The following is a 19,304-nucleotide window of genomic DNA, read 5'->3' as shown; positions in this document are numbered from 1 at the left end:
TGGGGGAAGGGAACCGGACTGGGACCTGACTTGGGGCAGAGTCCTCAGGTTTGGGGCTCTTTTGTATAACTGCCCACAATTGCTATCTACTGTCACACTTCTTTAGACCTGCATTTTCAGATTTTAACATCAGCAACCAATTCTCTTCTCTGAGTCTCAACACAGTTATTCTTTAAATACAGTTCTATTTCCTTGGTAAAGTCTCCTTTGAGGTACTAAATTTAGCACTGTCAATCAGAAGAACAGGTGGTATGTGACACTACCAAATAGGTCCTCTCCCATCATGCTTTCCTAAGACAGCCAATCACCCAGGGCCCTGCCTAAGGATGCGGGGCTGTCAGCAGATCTGGTGAATATAAGGGCAGGCCAGACCCTGGCTCTTCAGCAGTCGTGCATTCCCAGCCTCGCCTCGGGTGTAGGGATTGCATAGAAAAGCAAAACTACACAGTCTTGACTGTGTAGTTTTGTTTTTAGGATTAGAGGCTCACCGATTCATGTCGGAGATGGTCAGAAAAACCAACTCTCCATAGGACGTCGTTTCAGAAGCAACCTTGGGCTTAGTCCCACCCTTTTTAGGCACTCTTGAGAAATCAGGTGAGTAGCAACTTTTCTTATTTTAATAGTAGAGTCACTTTCTTATTGATCTCTGGCTCCGGATTATTTGTGTGTGCTAAATGCCTTTGTAGAAGTGTTTGTATAACTAGTTCTTGCTAGTGCTGACCCATTATTTAAATCTGCTTGTTACATTCTGTTTTAAAATGTCTGAACATTTTTCCTTAAAAAGTTGAAAGCTTTAGCATATCAGCTAAATGATTCCATGATTCAAATTGCTTAAGTTCACTTCATATTCTAAAAGTTGAGGTCTGAAATGTTGAGAAAAATGTTTACTTCTTGTCTAGACTCTCTTTGTCTGTTGAGAATGTTCAAGGTTATGTTACTCAATGATAAAGTGAAGCACACCAAGAATAGCTCTGATAAAATGCATGTGGTATCAGCTACACCCTGATGACTTTTTAAGGGAATCAACTGCTGAGGTATCAGTTGCAGGACAGTGACACAACACTTGCCTGCTGTCAGTCAACCTTGGAGAGTTTAGGAGAGTTTATTTTAAGAGCATGACATTTTAGATGCATACCTTCAGCCCCAGTTAGACAAAGGCCTGGGAAGAGCAAGTGCTAAAGCAACAAAATTTACCTAGACAATAGGCATGTAAGATCAATTTAAGCTGGTTAATTGCAACATAGTTAGAGATTTGGAATAAAAATATATAATTGTTTTCTAAAATATTCAGAATCTCTTCATGCATTTTAATTCAGCGCACAGTCCAATTATATATTTTGAGATAAATGTTGATGCTAAGAAGGGTAAGAAATAATGTTTAAAGGAAAGGCTTCTTACTTCTAAATACACTTTGATTTCTCATCTTCCTAGAATTCAATTACTAATTGTCAATGCCTGTAATACATAGATATATAATTAGGTATTCTATATCTAAGAAGACAGATATTTTTAGATGTACTAGCTTGTAAACAGAAAAAGTTAGACACAGAAAGTTGTTCGTCGCAAAGATAATATGCTACGAAAAGGAGTTTCTGACAAAAAAAATTATGAAAGCTTTTGGATATTATCTGAATTTTCCAAATATAAATTTTATTGTCTCAGAGAATGCTGGTTTCATTGTTTTAACTAAGTAGAAAGTTACAATAAGAAACAGAATTATCACTGAGAAGATTATTGCTCCATGAAGTTTTAGTAAACAAAGAATTTAATGAAAAATAGTAATGAAGTGATGGACAATTCAGAAATGTTCTATTGCAGAACAGAATAGTCATGTTGAATAATTACGTATTTATGCATCAGAAAATTCTTCACATAATCTCTCTGAAACTGATAGGCAAAGTACTTTCTTGCACTTAAAATGACTTAACTGCAAATTTCATACTTGTTTCTTTGATGTTGAATATTTTACTTTATGAAAGCATAGGCCTTTTCACTTCATCTACATTTTACACCAGCCTTCCATTATTCAAAGTTTGCAAATTGTTCCATATTAAGAACTCGAGCCAGCATTTTTCTTTCAGATCTATAATAAACTTTGGCCTGTTCACTAAAATTTAAATTTTTCTGAATATTTACTTCAGCAGTAGCAACATTTACTGCACAGTTACAGTATGAAGAAATGTTAAGAAATAAAAAGCACCGTATGCTGTCTACGAAAAGTTTGCATATTTGATAAGGCTTGCCAAAGCTTTTCCAGTCAGGAAATAAATTGCAAAGTCCAGATTTTTACTTCTGGCAACTATTTTAAGTAATCAGATAATGTCTGAATCAATGTCGACTTCATAAATATAGAGTGAATGAAAAATATTGGGGAAAAGGAAAATTTTTAAAATAATTGTCACTTACACATTAAGCTGATGCAGAGGTTTATTTAATTTAATTTAATTTTTTTGAGATGGAGTCTCACTGTGTCACCCAGGCTGGAGTACAGTGGCACCATCTTTGCTCACTGCAACCTCCACCTCCTGGGTTTAAGCAATTCTCATGCCTCAGCCTCCCAAGTAGCTGGGACTACAGGCATGCGCCACCACGCCTGACTAATTTTTGTATTTTTAGTAGAGACAGGGGTTTCATCGTGTTAGCCAAACTGGTCTCGAACTCCTGACCTCAAGTGATCCTCCTGCCTTGGCCTCTCAAAGTGCTGGGATTACCGGCATGAGCCACCACGCCAGGCCCAGAGGTTTATTTGACATTTATCACATGTCTTGTCTCTCTAATTACACTTCACTAACCCTGCATTGCTGTGGTTTTCTTTTTCTTCAACTGTGAACCTGATTTTCCACTATTAGTAAGAATGTATATTCCCTCTTTGACCACTAGGGTTCATTCCTTGCTCTGTTTGGCTAATATTTTTTTCCATTTCCCCTTATACTTGCTTCTTTGGGTTAGGCTTTAAGTAAACTCAATGATGAACTATGCAAAACTGTTCAAACCACAAAAGAGAAGACCTGTCCATCACTTTAGGCCCATAGACGACCTATAGAGCAATCCATTTGGAGGAACATGTGTCTCTGCTATCTGCAAAGCAACTCCAGAGTGACCCTTAGTTGGGACACCCTAATTTATTTTCTCTTCTTTTCCAGAGTGCCTAGAAAGATGACAACTCAAGCACCGACGTTTACGCAGCCGTTACAAAGCGTTGTGGTACTGGAGGGTAGTACCGCAACCTTTGAGGCTCACATTAGTGGTAAGCTCACACATCCACACTTTTGTTTTTTTTCCTTTGCCTCTTCTCCAGTAAGTTAACGTTAGTGCAGGACTTGATGCCAAGTTTAAGCCCTGCTTTCACTTCGGTAAATTAGTCCAACACTATGGAAAGGTCATTTTAAGGGTATACCATTCACAGAGTACTGACAAAATCTGACAATATAATGGCTTGAAAATGTTTTATTCATATTTGTTATTCCACAAAGCAAAAATAATTAGCGTTGGATTAAAATTGCTGTTAGAATCCAGCAGCTAAGTAGGACCAAATTTAGTCATTCTATATTTGGGTTCAGCTGCAGAGCCAGACTGGAAGCCAAGAACTCAAGCCCAATAGAAGCCAGCCACAGAGCCACTGGGTAGGCAGTCTGGGTTGCCTGCTCTGGACACCTGAACTTCAGTTGGTTCATATGCAAAATAACAGTGCATCTAATTTTCCTCAGAGGCAGAGCTGTTCAGTAATTAACCAACTCCTCATTATTTTATTATTTTATTTTCAGTCTTTATTGAGTGATTCTAATGAGTTAAAAGACTCCAATCATTTTGAAATGACAGAAAATAATATGCTTCTCGGGTTTCTGTATTTAAAAGGAAGCAAACACTAATGCTAGAATTTTATTTGAAAGGAAGTTCATCTCTTTTTTGCCTTTCTTTTTCTTCCTCATAACTGGGTTTATGGATGGTTCAAAAAAATGGTATCATCTTATGAAAAAATGAGTAGTTTATGAACTATATTGTAAATAATTTTAAAATTAATCAATATTTTATCTTTCTGTAGTATTATAACTAGCCATGTAAGATTGATATGGATTAATAAAAAATCATGCTTAATTCTTAATTTAGTGTACTTCCATCATTCATTGCCCACTTTTTAAAAATTTTATGGCTTATGATAAAGATATAAAATAATATTTATTTTTTTCTCTTTTTTTCTATTGTATGCACCAATCTTATTCATAACTGGATACTTTATTTTACATTGTACAAATATCATATAATCATTACTTATTTTCTATTGTACATATATAGACTAATGAAATTCCCTCTTGCATGATAAAGTCTTACTGACTTCCAAATAATTTACTTATTTATCTGGTAGCACTCAGTAACTTCTGAACTTTGAAACACATATGACTTCAGTGGGAATTTGCCTCCTTGAGAAGTAGTGGAATCTGGCTACTTCATATCTTCTTGTTCCTTCAAACTATATGCAAATAAATTGTTACAAAGACACTACTGAAAATATCCAATACCCATAAATCAGTCCAATAAACTATTTAATTGGCCATAGTGGGAGATTGGCTAATGTATAAACAACAAAATAGAGTTTCTCTAGATTATCTTTACCTCCCAGTCTAAGTAGATAAAGCATCAACCTTTATGCCAAGTGCAAAATAAATCATGCTCTGAATGTGCCTCATACATTCTCAATGTACAGAGTTTTAATATATTTAAAACCTCAAACCATGGACATGTAGTTCTCGGCTCTACAATTTATGGCAGATAAAGAGAATTTGGCTTTCCAGCTGCAATTCCAATGATACATGTTGTTCTGAAAGACTAGGTTTCTTATTATGAGAAATTGCTTGTCTGTGTTACAATGTTTTTACTGATTGCACTTGTGAAAGCAGAAGAGTCCAAGAAGACAGTGTCCCTGTAACCACAGAGAGAGGAGGGCATGCCTCCTGGGCCTGTCAGGCAGAACCTGGAGATCAGTTTGCTGCTTTTGTTCTTCACTTGCTCTCAAGGAGGACAACAGTCACTTTTCATTTCAAATTTTCCTTGGTTCTTCATTTTCATAAGTCCCTTTCAGGATTTTAATGATGTCTATTAAATTGCATCAGAGAGAGCCCTAGGCAGGAAGGCAGGAAATTCTAGTCCCCTCTGTGTCACTGCTAGCTGAAGGACCTTGGAAAAATCATTAGGCCTCTTTTGGCCTCAGTTGCCTCCCTTCCTGCCTTCCTAATGGTCTGCAAGTTTACACATTGATCATGCAACTGTTGGGTTTTCCCTATCATTAAGTGGCATTCCATGCTGGAAACCTTTTACAGATTGGGACAAGGCAGTGAACATGATGGGACACAGCAGAGGACTTTGCGGTGCCCACTCAAACCTAAAGATGAATTGTTCTTGCTCTTCAGGTTTTCCAGTTCCTGAGGTGAGCTGGATTCGGGATGGCCAGGTGATTTCCACTTCCACTCTGCCCGGCGTGCAGATCTCCTTTAGCGATGGCCGCGCTAAACTGACGATCCCCGCCGTGACTAAAGCCAACAGTGGACGATATTCCCTGAGAGCCACCAATGGATCTGGACAAGCGACTAGTACTGCTGAGCTTCTCGTGAAAGGTAGGCTGGTGGGGACCTGCCAATCCTCTGCTCCCTCAGAGGACATCTCTGGCAAATTGGGAAAGGGGTCCAGAAAAAGCTATGGGCATAGGTAGATGCAGCTCTTAAACTAGAGAAGGGTCTACTGGAGGCTGAATTATTTGTAACCAAGTTGTTTGCCTTTTGGAATTTAATTTTCCTCTAGGGTACATCATAAAAGTGGCTGAGAATCAGTTTCTCTATGCACATATTAAACACTCAAAAGTATGTTAAGGAAATATTGAAAGTCATGTTTCTCAGCAAGTAGAAAAGCTTGGAACCTTGTTTATAAGTCTATTAAGGAATAAGACATATTCTCCAGGAAAATGTGAATCTCCAGGAATTCGCACTTTAATAAGTATCCAGATAATTCTGATGCTGGTGGTCTACAGACCACCCATTTAAGAGGCATGTAAACATACCCAGAAGAAAACAAATGCTTGTTTATTATTCAAACACATGACACTGTTTCCCCAGAAAAATTATCACCAATCTTAGTGGCCTGTTGTTTTTCTCTATCCTTTACTACCTAGTGAGACATTATTATACAGAATATTGCATGCCTTTACATGTTTTATAACAATATCCTACATGAGCTACATAAAGTTACATATGCTTATCCAATAAACTGTACATTCAGTGAGGTTCAATTATAGGGCTATAATTGACCTAAACAGAAACCACATCAAGTAACTTCAGGTAGAACTTTAGCATGTACCCAGAAAATTCACGAATGGAAAATGCACAGGGTTGGCAGCACCTGCTGTTGTTTATTACTCAAAATCATGTCAAAGTTAATTCCATTCACTCCTCACACTTGTAAAAAATTTCTTTCAACATAACCAAAAAAATCCTCTTTCTGTAATGTAATTAAAGTAATGTTATTATTGCGATTAACATTTTAAATGCAAGTAAATATTTGGGTTATTTGAATACCTATCAAGTTGGAGAAAGTTTAGGATTTTAAAAATTAAATTAAAAATGTAGTGATTCTTTAAGTAACAGGTGCACCCATCATAGCAACCACTGGAATTCATTTTAATGCAACTTACTGGAATATGCAACATGGCCTTCGCATATTAATAGAGCGCTAGATGTGAGGTTGAAGGGGAAGTGCCAGAAAGAGTCTCAAGAAATGTTATAACAAAATCTAGAGCTTTTATTTAAAACAAAGAAACAAAAAGTGTTGGCCTAAACTGCTAAGCAAAACAAAGCAAATAAAATAAAATAGGGTGGTGAGAAAGCCTTCTGTAATCTCCTGGTTCCATTCTTGCTGTCATCGCTGGGTAAACTGGGTTCAAGGACAGCTAAGGATGTTTAGATTGGCGAGTCATCACCTGGTTTTGGAATTGGAGTTGTGACTGTTTAAAAATTACCTTGTGGGGAGCACCCTGGCTCTCACTCCTGACTTTGTTCTCTTGCCCCCGCAGCTGAGACAGCACCACCCAACTTCGTTCAACGACTGCAGAGCATGACCGTGAGACAAGGAAGCCAAGTGAGACTCCAAGTGAGAGTGACTGGAATCCCTACACCTGTGGTGAAGTTCTACCGGGATGGAGCCGAAATCCAGAGCTCCCTTGATTTCCAAATTTCACAAGAAGGCGAGCTCTACAGCTTACTGATTGCAGAAGCATACCCTGAAGACTCAGGGACCTATTCAGTAAATGCCACCAATAGCGTTGGAAGAGCTACTTCGACTGCTGAATTGCTGGTTCAAGGCATGTGCTGGAGGTTGGGGAACAGAGAGAAGGGGAGAGAGCTGGTTTGTGATGAAGTGGGACCAAGGCTTTACTTGCCACCTCTCGCAACCCTGGGAAGAAGGCTGTGAGCTAATATAAAAGCCGGCTTTTCGACACCCATGAAAAGTCCCTGAGATTCTAGGCAGGAGCGCAGAATGGAAGCAATCTGTGCTTATGAATCTCATTATAAACTGGAAAGGGTTTCAATTAAGTGATCTACATTTCCAAATTATTGGCAAATAATGAAATTTTTAAAAATCGTTCTAAGTAAATTTTTATCTAGTAATGAATGTTTTCTATTTTTAAACCTAATTCATATTCATGCAAAATCTAAAACTTTCTGCAATTTTCTGCATTGGGATACCCAGAAAATCTTTTTGACTTTGTAGTCAGAATTAACAGAATGTCTTTTAAAATGGGTCATTGTGCCCCCTCCTAAACATTCATCTTTCCCTTCCCACAGGTGAAGAAGAAGTACCTGCTAAAAAGACAAAGACAATTGTTTCGACTGCTCAGATTTCAGAATCAAGACAAACCCGAATTGAAAAGGTATTTTTTCTATACTGTTGGTTTTCAAGCCTTTCAGGCTGTTGCGTCCCCAGCTATTCCTCCTCAACGTGGGCTTTGTTTTAATCTTTTACAGAAGATTGAAGCCCACTTTGATGCCAGATCAATTGCAACTGTTGAGATGGTCATAGATGGTGCCGCTGGGCAACAGCTGCCACATAAAACACCTCCCAGGATTCCTCCGAAGCCAAAATCAAGATCCCCAACGCCACCGTCCATTGCTGCCAAAGCACAGCTGGCTCGGCAGCAGTCCCCATCGCCCATAAGACACTCCCCTTCCCCGGTCAGACACGTGCGGGCACCGACCCCATCGCCGGTCAGGTAAAGCTTCCATAGAAAGAGCAGGTTATTGCACATTTTGGAACTAGATTTTGAAACAAGAAAGATTCCCTTGCCCCCTCGCAGGGCATGAGACGCGGAGAGTGGCTCGCTTCTTCAGTGTCCCCCGCTGCTCAAACCTCTAGGGGAGCATAAAAACTGGCAGGTTATGGGGCTCCGTGTTCCTCTCGACATCCAGCCGCTTGTGTGTCTACCTACTAGGGTCTCAGGGGTTTTTATAGGCATAGGGTGGGGGCGTGGCAGGTCAGGGTGATCTTGGGAAATGCAACATTTGGGCAGGAAGGCAGCAGTGCCTGTCCTCACCTAGGTCCGTGGGCACAGGCCTCGCTAGGGACCACGCCCTTCTCTTCCCAGCACTTCCCAGCCCTCCTCCCATGTAAGTTTCATGCAATCAAAAATGTAGCAGGTGACAAAGGAGGTAAACCAAGAAGTTACTGAATATGATTTTCACAAATCCTCACTGTCCACAGGTAAATTGAAGACCCTTAAAAACTTCTGAATTCTTATTTATATTTCATGTAATAAATATCTACTTTAGGGGCCAAAATATGGCACAATGAAAGGAGAAGAGTACAGAAGTTAGAGTTGAAAGCCCTAAGGACAAATCAGCCTGATCACTTAACAGTTTGATTTAGGGCAATAAGTATAAATAATAAAATAATTGTTACTATATATGGATCACTTCCTCTGTCAGACTGGAACTATACACACATTATCTTATTAAATGTTCACAACCTGTAAGAATTATTATCCTCAATTTTATTGATAGATAACTGGAATTAAAGAAGTTAAGTAGTTTATTTAAGGTTTCAGTTGTGTCATCTGTAAGTTAAAGAGAATCACAATGAGAATGACCTCAAGCTGCATTTTGGGGGTTCAATGAGATAATCAGTTGAAAGTACCTTGTAAATATAAAGTAATTATGCCAATATTCTTATATTCAGAGAGTAAGTAAAACCTTTTAAGTATTTTGCATATGCTTCTGTTATTTTATCTAGAAAATAAAATGGACTTCTATGCTTACTTAATTTGGAAGTATTTTAGAAGGTGATCATGTATCATAATCAGGGCTCAGAAATTATATAATCAAGTGTAAATTGTCCACAACAGTTTTGAAAGTTTGGGATTTAGTTTATCATGATGAAACTTTTAATATGATGAAATGAAAAATGTACAAAATTTGAGCAAACCAAAAAGTGTTTATTGATCAATTTAAATGAAATTAAAAAACACATGATGTTCCCTGCCAATAAAATTTTTCATAAAACAATAATAAGGAGATAGTTGGCTTAAATAATATTCAAACATACTGTAAAGTTACTATAATCAGAACAGTATGGTATTGGTAAATGAATACAAAAATACACCGGGGGAACAAAACAGAGAGTCCAGAAAGAGATCCAAGTAGAATAGGTCCAAGTAGATAGGGAATTCAAAACGCAAAGTGACCTTTCAATTCAGGGGAGGAAGAGGTATTTTAATAAAGAATGCTGGTCCAATTAGCTATCCATCTGGAAGCAAACAAACACAAACTTCTGCCTCTCACTATTTACAAAGTAAATTTCAGCTTGATTAAATAGTCAAAAAATAAAAAATAAAAAAAAAGAGAGAAGACAATTTGCAAAAGCATTTATGGGCGAAAGCTTTTAAAAACACAGTTACAGATTCAACTACATAAAAATGAAAATATATGTATGGCAAAAGGTCATCACTAAACCAAACAGAACTTTTGAAAACATCTTAAGAGGTTTCTCCTCCTCAAGGTACTTCATTGCCTCTGCCATAAAAGTATCATAATAAACATAAAATGGCTACAAGGTGGACAATACCAGCCTAGAAACAGTATATAGCATACACAATTATGTATGTTTATTCTGGATAAGACCCATAAACAAGCAAAATGAAAGAAATGGATCTGGAGGAATGTTTGTAACACTTATGACAAATAACTAATACACTAAATGCATTAAAAATCATCCATAAATTAATTTTTAAAGGAAAATATACTACACAAATAAAAAAAGACAAAAGATACAAAAAAGTATTTCACATGAGAGGCAATGTAAAAGTCCAATAAATATGTGGGAAAAAAAATGCTAGATGTTTTCCAATTTTTATTGTTTTAGCCACAAAAATGTAAAGATATTGGCAAACACTAACATGAAACCTTGAACAAAAAGCTTACTTTAAAAAACATGTCTAGCAGTTGAATAAAAAAAATGTTCAGTCTCAGGCTAAATCCAAGTTTGCACACCATGAAATCACAACACAAGCCAAATGCAATTTCTTGAGGAGACAACAACCTAACTATATTTTAAAACCCAAGCCTAAGGGTCATTTAGAATCATGGAGTGTTCCTGATCCCATGGAGCATTTTGACCATCTTAGTAGTTTTGAAAGTTCATTAATAACCATCCAAATTGCCCCCAAATTTTGCTTTCAAATAATTAAGAAATAAAATGCCAATTTGCAGAGAAAATAATGGTTATCAAAAATAGACTACTTTCTAAATATCTCCTAGTTTAATCTTGAAAGGCAAACATATTTCATTGAATAAGGTGCATTGTATCTTGCTGTGACCAGGTGATTATTTTTTATTGTAAGTGCAGAAATAAGCACTCTCCTATAATGACCAAAATTACAATGATTTTCACAGTTATGGGCTTACCTGTGACCTGCTGTTAATCAGTCATGTCATGCTAATCTTGTCTTTAACTGTTTTCGAATTAAACCCATTTACTAAGTACAGCAAGAACAAGGCACAGGCTGAAACTTAAAAGTGCATGTCTCTTTGCTTTTCTTCAGTTAGTGGAAACCACACATTATTCTAACTTGGTTTTGGTTATATTTCGAAGGCAGTCGTGTTCAGAAAAGAGACTTGTTCCCTAGATTTTCCTTTAGTTTGATTACGATTTCATTTACAAAATGTAAATGGATTTTCACACAAAAAAAGCCCTTCCTCGAGAAAATAAACATTTCTTCGTGAAACCAGTTAATGTTGTAATGTACTGTTAAGGTACTCTGTAAGTTACAGAAAATATCAACTGTACCTTGAGCTTAATTAGAATAATCATTTCATTTATGATCAGTGTAAGCTAAATATCCTAGATAGTGACAGAATGTATTTATAAACATTTTCTTATATGCAGAATTAATAAAATGCAATGATAGGGCAATACTGCCACCTAGAGAGGAAAATGTAATAAGCCTTATTAAGAATTAAATTAGTTTTGAAAAAAATTTTACCTTACAATAGTAGTCCAATCCCCAGAATTATTGCTATAGATCAGAAATAGTCTTTTTTGGCCATCAGTGCTGGGATTTAGCACCCATATTCTTCAACTGATGCTACTTGCACTTTGGATACATCTAAAAAGCAAACAATGAAAACTATTCTGGAAGAAGCAACTTTATCAATTTAACCAAAAATCACAGAATCATTAGTTTTTAAATTAGTCAATTCCCGCAATAACTCTAAAGATATTTAAAATAAGTCCAGAGTGCAATACAAGGAGGGCGTGTGCAAACAAATACAGAGGAAATTAAAAGTAGCTGTCCACAAACACTTTAGCTAAAGCAGCAATTTGCAAAGTGCACTGCACAACCTATATCCAGCAACATGCTGCAGAAAGCTTCCTGAGAATGTGTCCTCCTGTCCTGGAAATTCACAAGGCATACTGACATAGTAAAGGCTGTGGGAAGTCCTGCAAGGGGGGGAGAGGGGAGGCTTAAGCTGCTTAGTCAAGAGTGGCACAAACATTTTGATTACAAAAACCTTTCTTCTTATAACACCTATTTGACATCCTCTAACCCCCCAGAATTGAAATACAGAGATGAACTGGGAATACAGAGGTTGCTGGATTTGACATGTCTTGTCTTTGGCTGCATATTAAAGAAGTAGATTTTTCTGTTGTGATTTTTTTTTTTTTTTTAAATGTGAGAAGGTGCAGGGCACAAAATCCCCAGCTTATTTGGAATTAAAGCTGATTCTCTTACAGGGTTACAGCATATAAGAATAGGTTTATTGAGATTTAAAACAGATTACTTCCAAGGACATTATTTACCCTCTGAATAGGTTATGGAGGCACACATTTTAAAACTCTGCCTTAAAGCACTTCCAGATTTTCATCCATGATTCACATCCAATTACCTCTACTTGCTTTGACATTCTTGACCTCTGCCTTTGGTTTTCAGGTCCGTGTCTCCGGCAGCAAGAATCTCCACATCCCCCATCAGGTCTGTTAGGTCTCCATTGCTCATGCGTAAGACTCAGGCATCCACCATGGCCACAGGTCCCGAAGTGCCACCCCCTTGGAAGCAAGAGGGATACGTGGCCTCCTCATCTGAGGCTGAGATGAGAGAGACAACGCTGACAACCTCTACTCAGATCAGGACAGAAGAGAGATGGGAAGGGAGATACGGTATCCAGGAGCAAATGACCATCAGTGGCGCTGCGGGTGCTGCCGCCAGTGTGTCGGCCAGTGCTACCTACGCAGCAGAGGCTGTTGCCACTGGTGCTAAAGAGGTACTGTCAGAATGGTTTTGTTTTTCCTTATTGCACATTCTAGTTTCTCCAAGTGGATTTCTGCCAGAAACTCAGTCTGTATAAATTGGAGGAAAAATGCATATGAACATAAAAATATAGCAGCAACTGAAGACCAAATTCAGTAGTCATGCTTTGTAAAACCATTTTTAATTAGGACAAAAGCTCCAATCTGTGAAGTTTCCATAAAGTACAGGGTTTAATGATACAGCCTCTATATTTCTTGGCAATAATAAATGCTTATATATGAGTGTATTTTGCTCTAGGTAGCTCAGTTTTCCAGTATGCTTTTTTATTTTCTACTGGGCATGTCATTTTAAAAAGTAATCTACTTGGTCATTTCTAATCTAGGTGAAACAAGATGCTGACAAAAGTGCAGCTGTTGCGACTGTTGTTGCTGCCGTTGATATGGCCAGAGTGAGAGAACCAGTGATCAGCGCTGTAGAGCAGACTGCTCAGAGGACAACCACGACTGCTGTGCACGTCCAACCTGCTCAAGAACAGGTACGTGTGAGGCTGCCATGAGGCACCCGCAGAGCCGCATCCTTCAGTGCACATTTACTCAACCACCATCCACTGAGTTTTGCACGCAGCAGTGCTCAATTCATTCTGAAGACAGCCTTGAGTACAGCAGGGCCCAGACTTTTAGAACTTTCTGAGCAAAAGGTGGTCTGAGATACCAAAGGTGTTGACAATGTGAACATCAGAAGAGCAGCGTAGGCCAGAAATACCTGGGCTATATGAGCAGGCGAAAGTCAACTATGGTATTCAAGGTAGGCAAAGGGTGGCCGGAGAAACAGAGAGCAGTCAATTCCAGAACTCAGTCACTGCACACACTGGACGTGGAAACTACTATTTCAGGGCAGGCATTACATTTCTCTAAGTTTCCCCAAAGGACTTTTGTTTTTACTTTTCTCAAAACAAACATGACACTTGATTCATAGCTAGAACAGTGTTATAAATCCAGGATAATGTCCCACCTCGTATTTGAATAGATCTTCTGTTATAGTTTAAAATCATTCCAGCTTTCCTCCTTACCTCTCTTGTGTGACATTTATGTCTAGATCCTGACAGATTATTGTAACTTTTTTCTTTTTTGAGACAGAGTCTCACTCTGTCGCCCAGGCTGGAGTGCAGTGGCATGATCTCGGCTCACTGCAGCCTCCACCTCCTGGGTTTGAGTGATTCTTGTGCCTCAGTCTCGTGAGTAGCTGGGATTACAGGTGTGCGCCACCACACCCAGCTAATTTTTGTATTTTTTAGTAGAATATTTCACCATGTTGGCCAGGCTGGTCTTGAACTTTTTATGTAAGATGCATTAAAGTGTTTTCTTCCTTTCCTCTATGAAAAGCAGGTGAGAAAGGAGGCGGAGAAGACTGCCGTAACTAAGGTAGTAGTGGCCGCCGACAAAGCCAAGGAACAAGAATTAAAATCAAGAACCAGAGAAGTAATTACCACAAAGCAAGAGCAGATGCACGTAACTCATGAGCAGGTGAAAATGGTTTTCTATTTAAAATTCACTGAGGTTCTTACAGGGGTCAACACAGATAATCACCTTTACCATGAAGAGTGTTGTTTTTTGGGCCATATGGTTGTTAGCATGCTAATAAAATCCCCTTGTTGTATGTGTAAATTTCTGGGTACTGGATACCAAAGTTTGGTAGTGTCCCTGAATGCTCCCCTTATGAGTATGAAAAAGAACTCTGTGAACATACACCAGGGATCTCACCACATTGATCTGGGGATGTAAGTATATGACTATAGGGAGAGGACAGATGGGTAAAACCAGGAGGAAGAAATCAATGCTGAGGCAGGAATGGGGAAAAGTGGAGGAGACACTGAACTCACTTTGCTTTAGGAATCTTAGCAACTGCTTCCTGGCTACTTGGGAAGACATTTACACATGAGTTTGAAGTGGAATGGACAGCATAGCCTTAACAAGCCAAATGACCAGAAAAGGTGAAAAGGACAGCCCCGTGGTTGGCAGCATTTGGGGACAGATTGGAAAAGGCCAGTTAGTAAAGCTCTTGGCCAATGGAACCAGTTGTCAGTTGGGTGGTTTGAGAAGATGAACTTTCAAGTCTCTTTCAGCCTTGAGATTCTGTGTTTCAGTGATGAGATATTTGAGAACAGCACAGAGGCAAATGGAGAAAACTGTCCCCCTATACACGCATATAACTTAGATGCCCAGATGGAAACAGCATTCTTCACAGTATTTAGGAAAATTGACAAGACAAAATTATTGTATAAATGCAGATTATAAATTATCCGTGCTTGATTTCTCACATGGAAAATAAAAAGATCAGACAAAATTACTTCTAAAGCTTTCCATTCTGATATATATTCTAAGATTACCTTTAGATGACAGAATTAGTACAGAATAATATTGCCATAGATCTATTTGTAAAAATTGGAAGTTATTTTAAAGAAGACTACAATTCTCCTGCTCAAAACAAAGTGTTGAATTAAACTTTGTTTTCTCCAAGCAGCCTACATAATGTACAGTTGAGGGAGAGAAAGAGCATGATCTTATTTATGAACATGAGATTATTTATTTTATTTAGTGACATCTCCAGAAAAGGGATTTTACATCTTCAAATCCCTATGTTGTTATATTTAATAAACACCATATCATTTCATTGGGCATCAGGAAATAAAGTTTTTTTAATCATTGTTTGCAGATAAGAAAAGAAACTGAAAAAACATTTGTACCAAAGGTAGTAATTTCGGCAGCTAAAGCCAAAGAACAAGAAACTAGAATTTCTGGAGAAATTACTACGAAACAAAAACAAGTAACTCAAGAAACAGTAAGTTCGATTTTCTAAATATTTTGTAGTTCGTTGACAATATCACATTACAGCCAGCTGCAGGTAGCTTATAACTGAAACCCACAAATGGAGAAGTCTTTTGTTGTATATTTTTTGTTATTGTTCCTCTATGTCTAGCATTGAAACTCAAGATGGAAATTATGTTCACATTGCACTATTTTCCACTCGATCAGTTTTCAGGAGACTGTCTACAGAACAGTTTAGGGCACATCTATGAACTTTCTAGACCATACATGAATGGATGATAGATACCATGCCAATCCAGTTACCCACCGGGACAGTCGGTTTCTTTGTGCATAGCCTAAGCCCTCAGTCACTTAGATTGTAATGCACAAACTTTACATAGTTGTAAGACACATCATGTGTGTGCACATGCACACACACACACACACACATACATCAGCCATAAACAGCAAGGGAAAGTGAGGAAATGCCAGACATCGGCGAAAACGAATACTTCCTCAAAAAAAAAAAAAAACCTTCAAATCATGATTGATAAACAGTGACCTAGAAGCGTTTGCTGCTGTTGTGCCCTAGAGCTGTGTAAGGACAATCTCAGTATCATTAAAATCCACGTCTCTCCCGTATGTGAAATCAAGCCTTTAAGTGTCAGGAGAGAGGCATTTATCTGAATTCTTCCATGTTGAAGAGGGCACCTGTGCTCATCCTCCTTGAACTCAAGCTGTTTGCTGATCTTAGAGCTACTTTCTTCAAAGGTCCAGTTGAGAACCCTGTACACTTAAAAGGCTGACCAGAGGCTGCTGACTGAATTTCCCCCTCCTTACTGTGAGTGAGACACTTTGAATGTAGCAAGAACCCTACTTGGCATAATCAAAGGCATAGAAATCCCCATGGCCATTGCAATGCTGGTGACTGGCAAGTTCAGCTGGCCTATAGTTTTCCAGCCACTTGTCAGCAGCCAACCACCAGGATCGCTAACATGTCAACACGTCTCAAGATGAGATATTTTCAGTTCTAGAACAATTTGCTAAGGAGCATGTGGGCAGAAAAGAAGACCATACCTCAGGAAAGCAGTCTATGTCTGAAGCACAAGTGTAGGCCCCTAAAATGGAAATCTGACATTTTATCTTTCACCACTAAGCATTCTGTATTTTCCTGAATGTTTCAAGGATGTCGTGCCATTTCTTTTGTATCTTTTGAAACTCAAGTCTTTATTTTACTCTAAAAATCAGATAAGACAGGAAACTGAGATAACTGCTGCATCCATGGTGGTAGTTGCCACTGCAAAGTCCACAAAACTAGAAACAGTCCCGGGAGCTCAAGAAGAAACTGCCACACAACAAGATCAAATGCACCTAAGTCATGAAAAGGTGATGACTTCCTGCCAATGTGAAAGTCACTCTTGCACCATTTCATTTGCAAATCACCTACATTTCCATCATGGATCTTAATCATCACTTCTTCACTTTCACCTCTTCTTATAATGCAAATAGAAAATTTCTTTCCCCACACAGCTACCTTTCACCGCCAATTCATTCCTAACTTTCAGACATTCTTTGGCTTGTTACTAATATAATATAATAATTCACTTTAATATCTTCCTATTGAAGCAGATGTCTGTAAATAAGTCAATTCATAATACAAAAAAATGTGCTATTTACAGTGCTATTGAAATGTCTTATAGATTATAATTTTAAAAATGTGAAAAATACAAAAGAGCACTCATTAGTCTTTTATTGTTAATCACATTTTTTTCTTTTAAACTGGACTTATTGTTTAGATATTTTTGCCAGTGAAACAGTATGGATGATCACAGCAGCTCAAATGATATATTTTAGTGTAATTAAAATATCCTTGAATAGGAAGAAATTTTGCCTCCTTTCTTTTTGACTTATGTTTCTTTTATTAAAGACTTATGGAATTAATGACTATTTTCTTACTTTTTGTGTGTGATCAGATAATGAAGGAAACTAGGAAAACAGTTGTACCTAAAGTCATAGTTGCCACACCCAAAGTCAAAGAACAAGATTTAGTATCAAGAAGTAGAGAAGGCATTGCTACCAAAAGAGAACAAGTTCAAATAACTCAGGAAAAGGTGAATACAGATATTTGAGCTGTGAAAAGTTCATCTTTAAACTAATTTCTAGTAAACTATTAACTACAATGTGGTATGAATTATTAATCTGTATTTGCCTTTTAAAACCCCTAACTAAAAACAAAACGGTAAATATGCAACTGATTATCATTAATTTTATCTGCACATTTGATTTTCATCCTCGGTAACATTTATAATTCATTTTATTCACCATTATTCTTTGCATGAAGATTAGCATTTTTTAGCTTAATTTTTAAAAAGCGACATAGGGACTCATCTAGAGGTTTTTAAATAGCTAACATTTCTAAGTTTTGTGATTTGCAGTCAGTATATGTAGACATTGCCAGGTGAAAGTTAATTTCTCTTGTGTATTTAACCCTGAATAACCATCTTGCATCACCATGAGGAAGCGGGAAGGGTCATACTATGTGTGTTCAAAGCCCTGTTCAACTTAAATCTTGATTTTACTGTAATAATCAGATGAGAAAGGAAGCTGAGAAAACTGCCTTGTCTACAATAGCAGTTGCTACTGCTAAAGCCAAAGAACAAGAAACAATACTGAGAACTAGAGAAACTATGGCTACTAGACAAGAACAAACCCAAGTTACCCATGGAAAGGTGACTATTGTTGTTCCAAGTGTGAAATCCCCTATTATAATACATTAATACCACATATCATGTGAAATTCCTTATTATAATACATTAATATCAAATCTCTGAATTTCTTATGTATGAGTCACTATTAACCGAATTTATTTTTTAGACAATTAAATAATTGGAAACTAAAAAAGATTTATTGTTAATATTACTACACATCCCTTTCTCCACTTATCTCTTCGCCATTATTTTCAACATTTTATTAACATCTGGGAATCTTCCAGAAGTTGATTAAAATTGCATGCAGGCTAATTTTAAGAGGCCCATGAACATTTTTTAAAACACAAAGTTGTATAAGTAAGTGATGACTCTTAATCACTGTCAAGAAGATATGTGTTTTGAGGGGTTGTAAATTCAGTATATTATGTTATGGAGTATGGACTTATTTCAGTAAATTACCCATAATTTTCTTTGTATGAAACTTTATCTTTTTTCCCTCCTGTAAATATCACAGGAGAAGATAAGCTGAAAAAATTATAATGCCTGCTGTAGCAGCTCCCACTAAAGCTAAACAAGATGCATATTAAAATCTAGAGAAGGAAGTATCCAAACAGAACAATTACACATAAGCCATGAAAAGATTACTGTATCTATTTGTAGCTATGAAATATCCATGAATTAAACTGTTTCCCATGACTATCATTTACTCCAAATGAGCCATTTACCTAATTGTATTCTTTATTGCTAATATACCACTTGAAAATTAGCAACTAAAGTTTCCCCATTTCATTAGCAGGATGGCCTGAATCCTATTTGTATTTCCCTCAATGTCATTTTCTAACTCTACATCTTTTTTTTTTCTAAGACATGATATAAGATAAACTTTTTAAACCTTTACTCAAGTCTAACATTTAATGGCATATCAGCCTTACAGAAGTCTCATAAATCATAGAAATTCCACTATGCAACACACTTCATGAGTGATTAACTTTTTATTTTTGTTTCCAT

The 19,304-nt window shown here is 37.4% G+C and overlaps 1 protein-coding gene across 4 annotated transcripts in view; it reads left to right on the top strand.

Moving 5' to 3' along the window:
* The first annotated feature begins 383 nt into the window (after window positions 1–383).
* TTN (titin) overlaps window positions 384–19,304 on the top strand; it is a 272,326-nt gene continuing 253,405 nt past the window's right edge. For 3 of the 4 annotated variants that reach the window (XM_025405605.1, XM_025405603.1, XM_025405604.1), the window contains exons 1-12: window positions 384–594; window positions 3,144–3,247; window positions 5,406–5,609; window positions 7,058–7,345; window positions 7,830–7,915; window positions 8,010–8,254; window positions 12,467–12,797; window positions 13,167–13,319; window positions 14,170–14,307; window positions 15,497–15,622; window positions 17,562–17,699; window positions 18,180–18,317. In XM_025405605.1, coding sequence (XP_025261390.1) covers window positions 3,157–3,247; window positions 5,406–5,609; window positions 7,058–7,345; window positions 7,830–7,915; window positions 8,010–8,254; window positions 12,467–12,797; window positions 13,167–13,319; window positions 14,170–14,307; window positions 15,497–15,622; window positions 17,562–17,699; window positions 18,180–18,317 — 1,938 coding nt within the window. In that variant the 5' untranslated portion in view covers window positions 384–594; window positions 3,144–3,156. Of the gene's footprint in view, window positions 595–3,143; window positions 3,248–5,405; window positions 5,610–7,057; window positions 7,346–7,829; window positions 7,916–8,009; window positions 8,255–12,466; window positions 12,798–13,166; window positions 13,320–14,169; window positions 14,308–15,496; window positions 15,623–16,836; window positions 16,975–17,561; window positions 17,700–18,179; window positions 18,318–19,304 lie in introns of all 4 variants that reach the window. The other variant, XM_025405602.1, reaches the window with a different exon arrangement.

The sequence above is a fragment of the Theropithecus gelada genome, chromosome 12 (assembly GCF_003255815.1).
Source record: "Theropithecus gelada isolate Dixy chromosome 12, Tgel_1.0, whole genome shotgun sequence".
Lineage (NCBI taxonomy): Eukaryota > Metazoa > Chordata > Mammalia > Primates > Cercopithecidae > Theropithecus > Theropithecus gelada.
The sequence above is the reverse complement of the archived record's forward strand: the minus strand, read 5'-3'. Positions and strand labels throughout refer to the sequence as shown.